At 37.5% G+C, this 19,758-nt stretch overlaps 1 protein-coding gene across 1 annotated transcript in view; it reads right to left on the bottom strand.

Annotated features, from left to right (window-relative positions):
* Positions 1 to 215: 215 nt before the first annotated feature.
* LOC129698283 (progesterone receptor-like) overlaps positions 216 to 19,758 on the bottom strand; it is a 231,062-nt gene continuing 211,519 nt past the window's right edge. Inside the window, exons 8-9 of the mRNA XM_055637338.1 lie at positions 14,185 to 14,342; positions 216 to 8,699 (exon numbers count right to left, since the gene is read on the bottom strand). Coding sequence (XP_055493313.1) covers positions 8,544 to 8,699; positions 14,185 to 14,342 — 314 coding nt within the window. The 3' untranslated portion in view covers positions 216 to 8,543. The remainder of the gene's footprint in view (positions 8,700 to 14,184; positions 14,343 to 19,758) is intronic.

The raw sequence follows: 19,758 nt of genomic DNA on the forward strand, positions 1-19,758 counted from the left end.
GAACTGGGAAGGGGGAGGGGATGGAGAGAGAGAGGAAGCAAGGGCTACTTGAAGTTAGAGAAGTCAATGTTCATACCGCTGGGGTGTAAGCTGCCCAAGCGAAGTATGAGGTGCTATTCCTCCAATTTGTGACAATGGAGGAGGCCCAGGACAGAAATGTCAGATTGGGAATGGGAGGTGGCGTTAAAGTGTTCTAATGCTGCAACTGACAGAATAAACACACTCACAAAATACACTATTATGTCTTGACCTGTTTTCATTTTAGAGGCAGGCAAGCACTAAACAAAGACTTTAATCTTTAAGACCTGTCAATTTTACATTAGCGAGCAGCCGTACTGTTGCTCCATACAAAACAGCTACAAACTGACAGGAATGTACAAAAATCAACAATTAAAACAATTCAAAGTTGCCAGAAAGTATCAGCTCAGAAGCACAAGATACTGTTGATGAAGATAAAAGCTTCCATTAAATAGAATATTGCTGCATGCAGATTGCTGCAAATTGTTGATTGGTTAGGAGGTGACCACTACTTGCAACATATGTCTCATGAAAAAGCAATGACCATTTTCCGAATTTCTAAGTGAGCCACAACAACATGAATTTGAGTTACAGCACGCGATAAAATAGCACTAATGAAGTCAAATGTGTGCCTGGGTGGAAAATGCAAAAGTAGATTTGGCAACAATTCAATATTATTTATCATCCATATTAACCATGCTTAGTAAACGTGTGCACTTGATTACATTGACACTGCAATCCGTTATTCCTCTTCAGTGGTTGAAATGCCATTTGTCAAATCACTAATGGTGTGTTCACCAATATTGAGGTAAACAATGCTGGGAAATGCAATATTTTCTTTGTAGCACCCAGTATATCACAGAATAAGGTGGCATTAAACAGATTTTATGCCGAGTTTTAATTAGGACGTCTGGAATATGTTCAGATTGCAGTTTCAACCTATCTTTTCGCCACCGGAATGAGACGTTGCTTTGAGGCAGCTCTTTATCCTGAAAGGTTTACAGAAAGTAATTTAGTAGATTAATTATCTTTGTTACTTCTCTTTAGATGGTTAAATTTAAAGGGGTGGGGGATTCATTTAAAATGTTAAATAAAATGCACTTCACTAAACGAAGCAACATTTTGCATTTATGTTAAATTTATCCAATTTGTAACAATTTTAAATGCATGAAATCTAAGCTTGTTCAATACTGATTACCATTGCCTACCAAAGGGAGAAAGGAGAGAGGACCTTGCCTTGTCACCAACACTAAACAGGTGGACAACATAACCAGTTGCATTTACCTGAACCACCTTGAACAACCCTAATCACAACCCTACTTCAGCACTGAACCTCTATGGACTTTGCACAACTATGGTTGGTTTACGTACTTCAATTTTGCACTGTCATGGTCTAGTTTACTTAGAATAACTAGTCATGTATTGTGCATTTGTTGTTGTTGTTGCCTGTGCCAGTAAAGTTGCAGCAAGTAAGAATTTCATTATTTTGATTCATATCATTTATATGACTCTCTTACCGACACATACTCAGTTTTGCGGAGCTGAACGGGAAGGAGGTGAATACAACTGGCAGTTACATTCCCATGCATGCTCAGTGCTGGCAATCAAAACTAATTTTCTCTCCCATATTGTGAATATAAATTTTTTTGCAGATTGGGTGAATTTTCACAAAACACACAAATGGTGCAAAGTAGAATTCAGGACTACTTTTAATTGATTCTTGATTAAACCACTGACATGAGGTTTAACAACCACCTTACTCTAGGAATTACTTTGCTTGATTATTTTTCCTCTTAATTCCCCAATATGTTTATACTTCCTTAACAATACTCTGTGTGCAGTGGTAGCCTATTATGTATTCCCAGTTATCACCAAAGCATGCAAAAATTGGTTTATGAATACTGTTGTCTTAAGAGTTCATATTACTGACCCCATATAATTTTGTGTAACCAAGATAGTGAGATTTGCTAAGTTGTAAATATTGATTATCTATAGCAGCTTTGGACCAGATAAAGTGGTCTGCACTTAGAGGCATTTAAAATATTTAAATACAAAAAGGAATGATTAGACTTTAAGTTACCTCCATCCACTTGTAAAATGTTTTGGCACAGTCAGGATGGAAAACTCTTGTTATAAAATAAACAACCATTGTGAAGTTTATGCTCTTGAATTGATCTTGAAAAAAATCATTTTTCATTTTTCACATATATATTTAACTGAAAAATTCAGAAAACTAAGATCCATTTCAAATTGGAGTTTGTTTTCTGCTGAATAAAAAATACTCTGCCACCTAGGTGAAGATTACTTTCGTGGTGGGAGGAGAAAAATGTTTCAAAAAGCGCTGAATTTTTGCTACTTCTAGAATGCAAAAGAATGTGATGTGAAAACAGTTTTCTGCAAATTAGCTTCTAATATTTCAATTAGTTGGAAGTACTTTTCTGCATAATAAATAACCAAATTAAATGTTATTTTCAATTTGCCAAGAATAATAAGTGACAATTCAAACTAAAGTTCAATTAATATTGGCTAATGCACTCAAATGTCTAGGTAGGTTAACCGTGTAATCCCATGGTAGGTTAAGTTGATATAGTTTTGTGTTTACTTTAATGTTCTTTTTTTACATGGAATATACATCAATATTTCCGTGGTCTTGTGTTTTTATACATATTTTTACTTTGCTCCATTTGTCAGTATTGATTTTGGAGGCTTATGATTGTTTGGGTGCAGTTAAATTCATTTCTTCTTATGAAATGATCGAGATTATTTGGGATAAATTGATGAAACCATTGAATGAAAAATAGGAATTTTTCTTCCAGATTGCCTGTAAGAATTTGAATCAAGAACTGGTGAGATTGTTGTTTCAATTCAAATTTGTTTACTATCTGCTTTCAGTCATTGTAAACTTCCTTAAAAGCTGGTCTCTAAATGAAACAAGGGATTACATTTAAACAAATCATAATGAAAAAGATTTAATAAATGAAAAAGGTTTCCAGTAACAGATAACAATATGCGTTTGCATGAAGACTGGATAGTCATTAGTGAAGATATTGTCAATGTTTAGTTCATGAAAGCACAGTTGCCACGATTCAGAAATGCTTGTTTTAAATGTTTTTTTTAGGTAAACTCTGTAATATCATCAACAGTTTCTTAGTTCATTTGTTATACATCCCTAATGATATTTTCCAATCATTTTCCACTGTTAGAAGCATTAAGACGCTGCTGAACTATTTGTCTTCATGTAACAAGGTGGGAGCTCATACCCAGTGTTATCATTATTGTTCCATTAACCTTGTTATTGAGAGGTTCACAGGAGTGGTAATTTTGGTCAGATGCATGCAATACCAGACTTGGTAATTTGGAGAGTGCAAGTGTAAATGGGATTTGTCAGATGCATCCAATGTTTTTGCTAATAGTCATGGAAAATGATTGCAGGGCAGAGAAGTCAGTAGTAATCAGTGGATGATATTATTTCCTTTTGGCCTCGCAATTGAGGGAAGAACAACAGTCTACAGATTCTTACATTTCTTACATTTCCTGCCACATTAATTGTATTTATAATAGCATATAAACGCAAAGCTGCATGAATCCCATAATTTCCATCATTCAATTTATTTATTTTGTTTTAAAATTCAAAGCTTCCATTGCCATTCGGTCAAGCCTGCCCAGGAACAGCTAACAAAACATGGTACAGGAATAACAGCAGACACAGAAAAGATTGCCATGGTGTGATCTTCCACATTTCAATTGCTTTAGTTCAAAGATAAATATTTTTTTAATTTGACATCCAATCTTTCATTTACAATGTTTTAAATAGTTCACTAAATAAACAAATGAAAAGTCAAATTCATTCATTATTCATTTGCTGCACAGTCAAATTTAAACAGGAGACACAGCAGATGCTGGAACCTTGAGCAAAACGCAAAGTGCTGGGGGAACTCAGCAGGTCAGGCGACATCTAAGGAGGTAATGGACAGGCAACGTTTCGGGTTGGGACATCTGAAGAAGGGTCCCGACCTGAAAAATCAGTCTGAAGAAAGGTCTCGACCCGAAACATCACCTGTCCATTCCCTCCCCAGATGCTGTCTGTTCCGATGAGTTCCTTCACCGCTTTGCATCCTGTAAAATACGCTAGGTTCACAGGTTTATCTTTAAAGGTGCTCATTAAACACAATAGGTTGAGTACTAATTCACAGGGGATACTAATCTACTACTGACATACATCTCTATTGGGAAACAAATCTCATACATAAATGTTATTGCACTATTTGAATTGAATTAATGATTTGTAAAGATATCAACTTTTAGGGAAATATGACGGAATTAAAATTTGCTATGTGATATATGTACTTAACATTTATCTCAAATCCATCAATATGCTTGTTTAGTAGAGGCATTGTTGTAAATTAATCACGAGCTACACAATAATTTGATATGCTAAGATTCAAATGATAATTTTTAGGCCTTAAATACTTAATATTAAATTGCGGTTGTTCAACTTTACGTGTTAAGTTATTCTCCACAAAACCATTGGTTATAAAGGTTAATCAATTAGGAAAACTTAAGGTATTTCCATTCTTTTAGAACATTTCTTAAGTCTGTTGACCAGGATACACCTCATATCATTCCTCATCATTAGCTGCAGGAAGAATCTCAACATGAAATTTGACAGTGAGATATTCCATTTAATTCTTATTAACTGGAACTCGTTTGAAAACCAGTCCCTTGTGGCATGCTACAGCAGGAATTACAACTCTTAAATGCTTATTTCATAGTTATTGTACTATGTAACATAGTTTTTACATGTTATAGAGATTTTGGTAGTGCATCAATAAATTAAAATATCAGAAAGTGGAGTAAAATCAGAACAATGTTAAGACTTATTGGATGAAAGTGTGAACATCCCAAACTCTGAACATTTGAAACATAATTTCAAAGAACTGGATAAGACTAAAGCTGGAAACCTAAGTGGACACTAATATGTGGCATGTGGATAACTTTAGCTGAATAACATTTCTAACTATCTCAAAGGGAGAATAGTCTCCCTTTGTGTTTGTTAATGCCATATATCACGGGTATTTTTGCTTGAGTGAAAGTGGAAAGCTCTGTCAATTTGCATATCTCTGACTTTTGATGTTACGGTTATGTTTTTATCTAGGATGCATTAATATATTGATGAGAAGCCAAATGCTAAATCAGATTGAGTTATTTCAACATGGAAACTCTGATTCAATAAGCCACAGTGAAAGACAAAAGCAGTATCTGCTCCCAATATATCATGAGATCAGGCCTAATTTAACGGGGGATACAGGTGATAAAATGATATGGTTATATAGAAACTTATTTGAAACAACAAATTTTGGTATGAATACATTTTAAGCAGTTTTGTTTGCTGATTGAAAATATAAAAATGTCTTAGTCAAGTATGACTGTATCAAGAAATTTTAAATGTTCACATCCGCATCTATGAAAACATGTAAAATAACAATATCCCAAATAAAAGAAAGATATTCATGATGATGAAGTTTGGCTCAGTTCTGTAAGAGTTTTCTGTTTTTGAACATCACTGAGTAAAAGTACCAGCATCAAGGGAATAGGGCTTAAAGATTGTGAACAACATCAGTGTTTCTCACAGAGAGATTGTAACCTGAAATCCCACCCCTTTCCTCAGGAAACAAAGAGCATTAATATTTTAAATGCAGAGATTCATATATCTTCTGATGTGCAATTTTTTGAAGCTGTAGAAATGTTACCATATCATGCAGATCTTCAGAGTGCAGATTATAGGTGTTAATAATAAGCTGAAATATATTTATCATTTATTTTACATTCCCAATTTCCTTTGATTATCATCATTCTTTATTCCTTACTGGCATTGTCTTCATGCTAGAGTATAGTTCTTCAGATACAGGATTCCCTCTGGTACATGTGGTTATTCCTGAGTTATGAAAGCCACTGCTGGAGTGTTACAGAATTGGGAGAGATGAGAATGAGTAGTCAATAATTCGTTAAAATCTAATCTTGTATTCACCCACTGTAGCAAATACAATCCAGAGCTAATAAGTCTGCCTGATCTCTTTTCACTGGGTATGTGAGGTAAAGCCACCATAGAATTCCTGCTATCTCGCCAACTAAAATGAAGAAATTCAGCAGAGATCCTTATGGGGAACAGTGGTTCCTATTCTTCAGGATTATGGCACAGAATCAGTGTTCTGTAGATAAGAAGAACATGGCTACATTTTTATTCTTTAAACTGCACTTTTTGATTAAAGAGTGGAACTTAAAAGTATTTTAGCCAGAAGGAAATATTTTTGTGGTTTCAAAAGGAGCTTGCTGATATTTCCTGGCAACTTTAATATAAAATAGAACCACAGCCTTATTAAAGGTGATCTTATAACCTGGGATCTTATTATGAGTTGTAAGGAAGTATGCCTGACAACATGATCTCCAGGCTAGTTATTAAGTTATGAGTATCTCACTTGGACACTGAGGTGAACAAAGCAGACTGGAGATATGTACTTTGTTACTTTCGGGAGCAAATAACCTCAGAAAGAAGGGGAATAGTTATTCTCAAATGAAGTTTACATTGTACACAGCTAAATATTATCCATGTTTGTCTTGGAGCCCACTGACAAGCAGCAGTGTATTTTTTAATCTGTTGGAAATACAACAGGTGATTCTCATAAGTGCTTGATACAGATAGCGGACGTCTGGAGAAATCAGGGGCAAAGTTGAAGAAAACTGTACGACTTAACAGACATCTGAAACTGTGCCTTTTCTTCTTCAATGGCTCTTGTTTATGTGGTAGCTGATAACTAGCTTCAAAGATCAAAGCAATAACAGATTGCTTTTTTATTCTCAATTTGGATCTTGCGAAAGAATCAAGCGGGAGAGAAGATTTAATTTTTTTAATATATTGACTGATTGACTATTGTTTTCTTCACTGAGCAATCTACATTAAATTAAATCAATGGCATGTCTAAAGCAGGTACTACTATCTGTTTAAAAGAACATTGATCCCCAGATGTCACATCTACATCAAAATGAAATTAAACTCTTAATTGAGCAGGTCCCAGTAGATAGTGGACACTGCATTTGGTGCTTATAGTCACTCGATATAGTGGCACCCTGCTTCCTGAAGATGCAATTTGGCTTATTGCTGGAATATGGAAAAATTGAATTACATCCCAAATGAGCAAATAATACTCGGAATAGTCGAGTCCTTGATGAACATAATCACCGCTTAATTTATATAATTGTCCTATTTCGAAATGTGAATGCACGCTCACAATTATTTAGTCCTTCGATTCCTGATCTGTGCAATCACAATAGAAGTTTAAATATCATATCAAGCAGAGTCTAAAAGGGCTTGTTACATGACATGCGGTAAACTTGCTTCCCTGATCCTGAAACCACAATGGAAATCTAATCTTGTAAGTATACTGATCTCCTGACTTACAGGATACAATGCTTGGGTTAAGTATGTGAGCAGGCGAGGACTTCAACAGCATTATAAGCACATCATCCAGGTTCTTGATTTGTTTGAATGCAAATGCTGATTTTTCACCTCTCAGCCGAAATGAGAGATTCCCATGGTTATTCTCTGAGGAAGGAGAACACAGTGCCACCACATTAAGTTATAGAGGCTCCATTAATAGATCTGCAACTGAGATTTACAAACCTGGCAGGTAATATCAATTAATTCACCAGTTCCAATTATGCACAATTTTGACTTTGGCTGGAGGCATGGTGAAACTTCCGTTTACTTGTTTTTTCTTATCAACATTGTGAATTGCCATGTTATCAATTATTAGTTGAACGGAAACAAGATGAGACTACTGAAAGTTTCTTACAGGCAAAGTAGCGTTTAAAATCCAAGGAACCCTGAGCAACCAAAAAGGTCCCAAACTGCATGCACACTGAATATCTTTCAACAAACAAACTGGTGATACATTTATCTGTGCAATGTTTACTTTCTTCAGCACCAAAGCAGCACCCAATACAGTTCATGGGCGAGGCAGAAGATGAAAAGAAGAAAGCATAGCCAAGGATTTCTGATTGGAAATAATAAAGGAAGACCACTTGAAAAGCCACTTGAAAGGACCGGCACTATTTATGGCACATGAAATAAGATGAAGAAATTTTGGGGGTTATGCAGCTTTTCAATCTGAAGATTATAGCATTTCCATTTAATATTAAAGCAGATGCAGAAACTTTACATAACTCGAATGTTACAAAATACCAGAAAGTACCAAAAGATACAAAATCTTTTTGATCTGAAAATTACACATTAAACAACGGGACTAAATTCACATTTCATTGCTTATAAAACATATAGTGCAGCTATGACAATGAGCTTCCACCATCACTGATGCCAAACAGCATTGCTAAACCTTTTGTCATCAATTTTGCAAACAATTTTCATTTGCAGTACTGTCATGGTCACAAAAATAGATGAAGCTTGCATAATGCAAAATAAATCCTGCCCGTGATCGAGGCAGTCAGACATGGCAAAGAGAGAAAGTTCCTCATTTCTTGTGGAAGAGCAGTGGCTTCACCAGCCCAGCCAGGATCTTGGGTAACTGGGTGGTTATAATCTCTGACATCATCTCTGGAAACTCCACACTCAGCGCCTGGGACTGAACAAATGTATTCAAGCAGAACTGATGCAGCTTCTTGACAAGCTATTGAAAAAAGACAGCAAAGTTCATAAGTGATAGGAGCAGAATAAGGCCATTCGGCCTATCAAGTCTACTCCGCCATTCAATCACGGCTGATCTATCTCTCCCTCCTAACCCCATTCTCCTGCCATCTCCCCAATACCCATACTAATGGAGATTCTATCTATCTCTGCCTTACAAATATCCATTGACAACCGCCACAGCCTTCTGTGGCAATGAATTCCACAGATTCACCATCTGCTTTCCTTTACCTGTTTAACTTTCAACATTTTCTGAATGGATTTCTTCATTCACCAAATCTTATCAGCTGAGATTGAAGCCAGAAAATACCATTGGTGATAACCATGTAAAATCTTACACCTATTCATGGGGACACAAGAGACAGTCGATGCTGAAATCTTCAGCATAACACAATGTGCTGGAGTAATACAAAGGGTTATGCAGCTTCTGGGAAGGGACAGGTGACGTTTTGGGTCAGGACCCTTCTTCAGACTGATGGAGTGGAGGGAGAGAGCTGGAAAAGAGAGGTAGAGGATTGAACAAAGCCTGGCAAATGGTAGGTGGATAACGAGGAGGAGGATTTGAAGAAGGTCTTGACCTGAAACGTCACCTATTGCTTTACTCCAGAGATGCTGTCTGACCCACTGAGTTACTCCAGCCCTATGTGTCTATCTTAGGATTTGATTGGCAAATGGGTGGAGTAAGTGACAAAGGCTAGGGGTGAAAAGAAAACAAAATGATGTCAAATAAAGAGAGCAAAGTAGTGAAATATAAAGCCATAGGTGGATGTAGTTAAGGGGGTTGGTTTGAACTACTACTCATAACACCCACCCATACATAATTTTAGCCTTTAAATGTAAACATTGATCTTTTATTTTCATTGTAACAAAGAGTAAGCATCAGTAAGCATCAGAAAATGCTAAATATTTGCCCATTGATATCACAGTCATCATTGGCAACGTATTTCTTTAAATAAGGAAGAAAATATAATGTGGTCACTGAAGAGGGACCAAGCCTTGGCTTGCAGGCTACTTTTGAGAAAGAGGGCAACAAGAGCTATGTAACCACACAGAGTTAAACATGGCACAACAGACACAACATTTAAAAATCAAAAAACTTAGCAGATTCTTTTCCCTTTCGAATTTCACTCTATAAGGATTGTAAGAAATTGTAGTTAATATTCAAATCAAAAATAATTTAACTAAAATCATTACACATTGTATGAAAGGGCATAACAGCTACTTAGCATAGTTAGATCATGTTGCATTTAGACCATGGGCTGACGTGCCTTTTAATTACATGTTGTGACCCACCTCCCATATCTACCTGTATTTATAACATATTGTGTAAAAATATTATAGAAATTATATCTGAAACTCGTCAAGAACAAAACCTGCACATATTTTTAAAATATGGAAAAAACCTCCAAAATGTTGTCAGGTTTCCGAGTAGTAATTGTCCAATCAAAGCACGTTTGACATTGAGTCAGATGCCAATTGACCAATCATGCACTTTGTTTCAGGCTAGCTAGGCAGGGAGCACACTGGGATCATGGCGGAGAGTATTTCATCTGATGCTAGTGTGATGGAAGATTCCGAGGAAGGTTCTTTGGTCTTCTTTGCAATACATGTTGTTGAAACCCATAGCAAGATCATTGCATTTAGTGAGAAAAGCTCTAAGAAGTCTCAAGAATGTGCAGCTAAGTGGATGGAAGTGGAAGAAAGTCTGGAAAGCAAAGTCGCTGCTAAGGCACTGCAACACAAACACAACAAACAAGGCGTGGGACCAGTGAAATTTGCGGACGGAGGCCGTGGTGCTGCAGGAGATGATGATGATGACCATTCTCATGGACATTGTGAAGCAACTGGAAATGGAAGGTGCGATCTAACATCAGAATTTATGAAAATTAACCCAATCATGCCACCTAGTATAATTTTGGTGCATCTTATAATATGAGATATGAGACCTTGGTCTGAAGTTGAGGACTTGAACTTTTTCTTTCCTGAACAAATTAAATTAAAAGTTGTCACTAATGTAGCTATCATTTTTTATGAATCTACTAGGCTCAACCCGTAAAAGAACTTTCAAAACTCTTCTGCTCCACCACTCTTCAGAGCCCCATACACATTCACACACAATAGTGTTTTGAGTGGACATGCACTGGAGGCACTGTGCTACATAATGAACACTAATCTGATCATTTGCTGACTTGCCTTCCATCCCATCAACCTGGACATGTGTACATGTGATATGTTGATTTTGTCTTACATAATGTCAAAAATGAAAAGAGGTAAAAAACTCCCTTACACATTTTATCTTCTATTATTAGAAGGCAGCAGTGTATCCCGGGTTATCATGCTGAGTGCTATCGTCACTTCTTCAACATTACGATAAATCGTGCAAGAGCAAGGTTTCGAAGGAAGAGAGGTAATGCTAACCACTTGCTGATAATATTGGTTTAAAACTGATTTAGAACATGCAAAATATATCTGATGAAAATCAGAAATTGACTGAAACAGTCTGAATTGTTCTGTTATAAATTTCTAGTGTATATTTTCACATATTCTAACAAAGAAAAGGTTTCATAAACTTAGTTAGGCCAATGGCACATTTCTGTCAATGTAAGCTTTGAAGTCAGTGATGTATAGAATGATGGTATTAATTTAATCTTTGTAATGTTATGATGTTGTGAACTGCAAAATAAAAATGATAAATAAAAAGGTAGAGCTCATCAAGCATTAAGTATGCTTACATTCATTCCACTATATAAAATAAAATGTTTCACTAGAATTTATAGTTACAGATATTATGGTTCATGTAAATACACATTTTAACAAATATGCTATATGCACTTAGTATTGGATAATGCTCAAAGTTTGTTACTAATGGCCCTGAAATATAAGATAGGTCACATTCTGTAATTTTGTACAATAAAATATATTTGAGGAAATTGAACTGTTTTTCTTTTCTTTTCTTTTCTGTTTTCTTTTTACCCTTCTAATTTTGTTCAATCAACAGACGCTGAAAAGCCTAAAGCAGGTGAATCCCCTCAAGAAGCAGTTCCTGATGGCGAACCACATGAGCCGGCCCCAAAGAGACTGCTTCGGTCCATGACAAGTGATGGTCAACAAACAGCTACTGTCGAGCACCTTGCCTGCAGGCATGTCCTACCAGTGCATTGCATCATCTGTAAAGGCTCAAAGTACATCAAAGAACAAGCCACAGGTAAATGAAAAGTAGAGAAATTAGTACGATGTGAAACAAAACATAGGGGGCAGTTACTAACTGCTGCCACCATGAAGCAAGATGAAGCATTGCTATTACACATAAGAGATAGAGATCTTGTAGCTTGTAGTGAAGCAAGATACCATAAATCATGCTACCTTAGATACACAAAGGTTGTCACTAAGTTTGCAAAAATTAGTAAACAATATAATCAGCAGCAGGTGTATGAAAAGTCCTACTCTAGTTTCTGCAAGAGAGTCACCGAGGAGAGAATCATCCGTGGCAAAGAGATCTTTTAAGACTTGCTAAATTTAACCAACCTCAACTAGGATGTTCAAGAAGTTGCTTGGATGCATCATCTCACAAGACAGGCTGTTTGAAGGCAAGGTTGAAGAGATTCCATCCTGTCTTATGTTTTACAAGGCCATCTATGCAAGTAGAAAGTGATATTGTATTTGTTGAATCAATTGCTGTTGAAGAGCTGGTTGAAGGTGTTGTACAAGATAATTCAAGTGAGGGCAGTGAGAGCAGCAAAATTGTCGGTGAAAATCAACAAGGAGGATCATGGTCCCATCACCTCAGAGACATGTTTCATGCAGCCCAGATAGTGCAGAACAGCATTTTCAACTCACCAAACCCCATCCAATGTCCCCCAACTTCTGAAGACCCAACATTAGATAAGGCTGAAGAGATTGTCCCAGCTGAACTGTACAACTTTTTGGCATGGACCAGTCAGCCAAAAAAATCTGGGAAAGTTGATGTGCCTGACGATCTGCCACAATGTCTACTGTCAGTTGCCCAGGATGTCATGTACCTGAAACTAAAGGAAGGATACTCCTTCCAAACCTCCTTCCTGTTTGGTGGACTGTGTGGTGTGGGGGGACCCGTTGCTCCTCCTGTGCAGCAGGTGGCACTGCACAGGACAAAGGGAGATGTAGGCAGCAAAGATTGTAGATCAGAGCAAGATAGACCACTCCTCTGAAATCCAATGAACTGACGTGTAGTACGTAACGGAACATCACGGCCGCCATTTGTTTATGTCAAACGGGACATCTTTGGTAGCGGGGACGGACTCCACAGTTATACAATCTACTCTTACATCAGGTCGCAGGGAAAAGCAAAGATACTAGAGGCTCCTCTAGTATCTTTGGGGGAAGAGGACGTTTCCTCCACTCCTGAGTTGATCCAGGATTGATTCTCGGCCCCCCCGATACTAGTGAAGGCGGCCGGCGGGAGAGCCTCAAGCGTCTGCCCGCGGTCGGCGCTCCCGAGGGAGGCAGCAGGCAATGCTCCTCTAGTATCTTTGGTGTAATCCGTTCCAAAGATTGATCTGCTCTATCATCTTTGGTGTAATCAGTGTTGTAGGGAAAAGTGTGTTATATATAATCGATCACTTCACATATTTAGTTAATATTATTGTAAATTTTATTAATATTATTGTAAATTGCTGCTCAATAAAATGGCGTACCCATGTCATACTACGCTTTTTTCGCAGAGTGGCGCATCTTGCTCTGCTCTATAATTGTTGGTAGACAGTGTGGGTGTGCAGTCAGATTCTGTGTGTGCAGCCATTTTGAGTTGTCTTGCTGCAAGCATTGAGTAATAGACTCTCAAGTTTCATGCAGACCTAGAAAACGAACACGAGAAATGCAGAGTATATGTGAAATCTGTTGATCGCAGTGTCTTGGGGGAGAGAACCTTGTTGACCTCAGTGTCACAATATGAAAGATGGAGAAATTGTTTCAGCTTTTCACACCACTGCTATCCCAGGACCTTCATAAGAGGGCATGAGCAAGGCCAGGAGTGATGATAGGATAGGGCTATTATAATATTGCATGACCTGCTAGGCTTACTCAAGAACAACGATAAACATGCCAGTGGTTGAATGTTGCCTCTTGAAACTGTGGGCCAGTGAGCACTTAAGAGCTTCAATTTGGCTGGGATAAGAACGGGTGAAGAGAAATGGGAAGAAGGTGAATAAAGGTCAGCTATTTACAGATCGATGATGAATTTGGTTTTAGGTGTAACACCGTCACCAAACTCTGCCTCTGGGAATATAACTGGATTATTAGTTGGCTCATATATTTAGAGTTAAAAAAAATCAATGAAACGTGATGGAATATTAATAATAATAATAATAATAATAATAATAATAAAAATAAAAATAATAATCATAATCATCATCATCATCATCATCATCAATGACCACCATTAGTTGAAGGGAAAGCATACCGATATATATCATTGAGGTAACCACACCTACTTCATGCATCGAGTCCATGAGCTTTGTGAGCTGGTAAAGACGTTGAGAGCTGCTCTGCACACTTTTATCCTGCAAGTTAATGGCTCTGCTCAACTCCCTAATGTAGTCTCTTCGCATCTCTTCAAAGTAGGTCTGGCTCTTGAGTCCTTCCAAGGGAACTGTAAAACAAAACCCAGTTCCTATATAAAGCTTTCTAAAAGCTTTTACACATGTTGGATAAAACCTGGAGGTGCTGCCTCCAATGCAATGGTGCACTCTGATAGCTTTAAACACTTTTCTTTAAGCACAAATTTATAGACATCTTGAAGAGATACTAAAATGTTTTGTGTTCCAAGTCTCCCAGGAACCATTAAGTCTATGAAATGTTTTCTGAAATCATTTGATTCTGACTTGACCTTACTGGGAAGGTTCTGAGAGATATACTTAGTACTTAAAGGAAAATTACTTGAACAAAATACCAATGGTTGTTATGTGACCACTAATGATCTTTCCACGGGGTTTCTTGCTCACCAGTGGCACTGAAAATTTAACATATCTGAGCAGAAGAAGGGACTCGACCCGAAACATCAGCCATTCCTTCTCTTCAGAGATGCAGCATTTGGCATCCATCTTGAGCATTCTTCATCATCTATTGATTGGAGATCTGGAGTGGCTCGGTGCCAAACTTGCCTGGGGTATTTGTAATAAGCACGAATACCCCAATCAAAATGGAAGTTTCAGAATAAAGTTTATGGTGATTTTAGAGAGAGCTTTTCTTACAGGATGCACCACTGAAAATACATTCAATAATGAACAAAAGTGATTAACTTCTCTATGGTCACTGCTGAATCATGAATGTGGTCTTTTCTGCATTACTGGGCATACTGCTAAAATGAAGTTACAAGAGAGATACCAATGAACACACAGAACAAACATTGTTCTATTGGACAGGACATGATTAATATGGGCACTGCATATCTTTATTATAACATAATAACAGTATATGATGATAGAATATTATCAATATTATATGCTGCTATGCTATATTGTACAACTAAAAGAGCAGATTTTGAGTAGGTGCAAATATGAAATGAAATTACAACCCACTCACTCTGCTGAAGGAATCAGATTCCACCCCATTTTACTCCTGTACGTTAATTAAACCTGGCCTAGTATACCACACCTTAGATGGGTAAGGCATTGATGGATGGCAGCAGAAATTGTGCAGTCTGGAGGTTAGGTTTACGCTTATTATTGTCACATGTACTGAGGTACAGTGAAAAGCTTTTTTATTGCATACTATTGAATCAAATTAGATAATACAGTGCCCTCCATAATGTTCAGGCCTAGACCCATCATTTATTTATTTGTCTCTGTACTCCACAATTTAAGATATGTAATAGAAAATAAATCACATGTGGTAAAAGTACACATTGTCAGATTTTATTAAAGCATATTTTTGTACATTTTTGGTTTCACCATGTAGAAATTACAGCTATGTTTATATACAGTCCCCCCATTTCAGGGCACCAAAATGTTTGGGACACATGACTTCACAGGCATATGTAATTGCTCAAGTGTGTTTAATTGCCTCTTTAATGCAGGTATAAGAGAGCTCTCAGCACCTAACCTTTCCTCCAGTGTTTCCATCATCTTTGGAAACTTGTATTGCTGTTTATCAACATGAGGACCAAAATTATGCCAATGAAAGTCAAAGAAGAAAGAGAGCACTGGTGAGCTTACTAATCGCAAAGGGACTGGCAGGCCAAGGAAGACCTCCACAGCTGATGACAGAAGTATTCACTCTATAATAAAGAAAAATGGTCAGCAGCAGGAGGACTGTCAGATGGGTAACTTTCAGTGGATTACGAAGTGGTCTTATTTATTAGAGATTCAAAACGCTGATTTTCCCTCGGCATTTGGAAACATCTAAAAACGATTAATGTCATTAAACAAATTTTAAAAATCACATAAATTACTTTAAAATAAGACCTCCACATTGCTGCAAATGTAAATAGAAAAATATAATGTATTCTACTCCTTCATTTCTTCGACACACCTGTGAGATTTCCTTTGAAGTGAATGGGCTCATGGATTTTGTGTTGCAGAAAAGCTAGAGAATTCCACCAGGATCCTGCCTCACAGTTGGGCACAGTGAGAAATCCAGCAGCAAAGAGGAGCTGGGAAATACTGGAAGATTGGTCATTGCATCTCAACACATTCTAGACCTGATTTTTTTTTTGAATGACTAGACTGAGCGGGGGAAATATTGACTGCTCCACTCAGTGTTTGTCAAAGATGGGTTGAATCTACAGCTTTCCATGCAGCATTCAGACCAGAAAGACGTTTGTATAGGAAGGAACTGCAAATACTGGTTTAAACTGAAGACAGACACAAAATGATGGAGTAACTCAGCGGGACAGGCAGCATCCCTGGGGAGAAGGAATGTTTGACGTTTCAGGTCGAGACCCTTCTTCAGACTAGTCAGGGGAAAGGGAAATGAGAGATATTGACAGTGATATAGAGATACAGAGCAAATGAATGAAAGATATGCAAAAAGTATTGATGATAAAGGACTGTTGGCTGTTTGTTAGAGAATAGGAACCTGGTGCGATTTGGGTGGGGGAGGGATGGAGAGAGAGGGAGTGCAGGGGTTACCTGAAGTTAGAGAAATCAATATTCATACACTGGGTGGAAGTTTGTTGTTTTACCAGACTAGCTTTTTAAGTTGCTAATGAAAAGAATGAATTGGAAAGGATTTTTTGAGAAATCTCCTGCCATCAGAAAGCATTAAAAATCTGGGTTGATAAAGTAGCACAAGAATGTTTTGGATATGAAGCTTTTGTGGCGGTGACCTCACAGATGAAGTTTAAATGGAAGATTACCATTTAGTGGCATCTCATGAACTTCAAGAGTCGGGTGAACGTTACAATGTGTGTTTGATTCTTCAATATTAGCATTGGTTTGTTGAAATTAAAATTCTGGTAGTGTGCAACAGAGGAACTCGAACCCTAGCATGGAGTTTACTTAAACATTTTAGTTACCTTTTAGCCGATCTATTTGTGATGAATAACAGAATAAACCAATGGTGGGATGTGGCAGATTCGGCAGATCTAGTCTTTTTATCACATGAGGTGAAGAGAATGAATGAATGAATGAACATTGAAGGGTTTTTACACAATAAAGGGATGAAAATAATGGGAAGAGGAAACAGAAGATGTCAAATAAACCAATTTCTTTATTAGCTATTAATGGGGAATATCAAAAAGAGTCCTGATCATTCTGGAAAAAAAAAGCCCTCCCTTTCCCCTGAATCTGAGAAGAACACAGGATTGCTCAAGTAATCAATATTAATGTTATGTACATTGCCGTGTCCCAAACATTATGGTGCCCTTAAATGGGGAGACTATGTATAAACACTGCTGCAATTTCTACCAAAATGTGTAAAAATGGCCTTTATTAAAATCTGACAATGTGCACTTTAATCACATGTGATTTTCTCTATTACAAATCTCAAATTGAGGAGTACCGAGGCAAAAAAATACTAAACATGACTACTTTAATTTAGTATTTTGTTGCATATCTGCCATGACTGCTTGAAGTCTGCGATTCATGGACATCACCAGTTGCTGGGTGTCTTCTGCGGTGATACTCTGCCAGGCCTGTATTGCAGCCATCTTTACCTTATGCTTATTATAGGGGCTAGTCAAATGGTTTATTTGACATTCAGTTTCCTCTGCAGCATATAAAACACATGCTCAATTGGGTTCAGATTGGTCGATTGACTTGGCCACTCAAGAATTGACAATGTTTTAGCTTTGAAAATCTCCTTTGTTGCTTTAGCAGTATGTTTGGGATCATTGTCATGCTGTAGAATGAACTGCCGGCCAATGAGTTTTGAGGAATATGTTTGAACTTGAGCAGATAGGATGTGTCTATATACTTCAGAATTCATTATGCTACTACAATCAGCAGTTGTATCATCAATGGAGATAAGTGAGCCAGTACCTTCAGCAGCCACACATGCCCAGGCCATAACATCCCCCCCCCCCCCCCCCCCCCCCCCTTGGATCTTGAACTCATGTTCTCCCCTCTCCACTCTTAGTCCTGAAGCTGTGTTTTGAGCTATAATGAACACCATTCCTTTCAATAGACAATAGGTGCAGGAGTAGGCCATTCAGCCCTTCGAACCAGCACTTTCCATACACAGATGCCACTCAACTGCGTATTTCCTCCAGAAAATTGTGCGTCAAACTCTTGCTAACTACCACTTCCATCCTCAGATCTGTCATGATGAGGCTCCTTATCCTTTGGTTGAAGCACCAGTTCCCATCCTTAGCAATTAATGCCCAATGTTGGGGTGCCCCTCCCCCCCAGTCTTTGCACATTCCCAATCCTTTCCACTCGCCACTTTAATTTCATGTTTCTTGCACTTTATGACTGTTGGCAGATCAATTTCCCAGTGGGATAAAGAAAATTTTATTGTATTGTATTGTATCGTATTTATGGTCATGATATAATTACATGATTCAAAATAAAATGGCATTGCTGATGCTCCATGTCTAAATTCCCTCATCAAGCTTCCAATATAGGAGTGGGAATACAATTTTCATACTGTAAATAATAAATGAGCCACAGAAATTGTTCCAACAACCCAGCAAGACATACTGTACTCCTGAACTGTCTACAAACAGAGGCTGAATAACAGGCCAGCCTGGGCTAGTATCCCAACTTAGACCTACAGCAGTTCTACAAAATGAGGTTTGAACTGTCTACAGCAGTTGTTTAAAATAACATCATCACCATTTTCCAAATATTCTCAGGAGACGGATTTTGGATGAGTTACATGCAAAACATTTGGCTTTAGTTTACATGAAAGCCAATGCCAGCAATGCAGAGCAATAATGCCTAAGACACCATTACTGTTAGGGGACTGGCCGATTCCACAGTTCTAAACATTTCATGTTGGCGTGATAAGAACAGAAAATAAAATGGATTGAAAGCAAATGGAAGTCCTGATAGAACCATGAGACACATGGAATAGTAGAACAGTTATGGGCTTATCTCACTTAACTATCACCTCGATCGAGGGATCTGAGTTAAGTCACTTTCCAAATGCACATTCCAGATGTGTCTAATCTGGCATTCTTGACACTAAAATTTCTTGCCTTGATACAAAATTCCACTCCACCCTGTTACATGGTGCCAGGTGTGAACAAAACATGGTCATCTCTTGTTGAATAGAGTAAGACTGCTATTATGAGATCATCAATAACTATCATAATGTAACTGCATAGTGGAAGAGAATTAGGAAGTACTGAACAAAACACGAAAGGATTTATCAGAACTGAAATGATAAACCATCTTTAAATGACAAAACGCCTTTCTTCCTAGTAAAAGGAGAGCTGATAAAATTATGAATGAGTTCCACAAGATAGATGTGGAGAAACTGTTCTATTCAAATCAGGTGGATATAAATATAAGAACCCTGAAAATGAGTATAAGCAATGCTTTTTTTGTGATGGTATGTGCTGGCTCTTCGAGAAGGTTAACTATATTTTCGAGTTTTTAGAATTTTTATTTGACTTTAACCTT

The sequence above is a fragment of the Leucoraja erinacea genome, chromosome 6, assembly GCF_028641065.1.
Source record: "Leucoraja erinacea ecotype New England chromosome 6, Leri_hhj_1, whole genome shotgun sequence".
NCBI lineage: Eukaryota > Metazoa > Chordata > Chondrichthyes > Rajiformes > Rajidae > Leucoraja > Leucoraja erinaceus.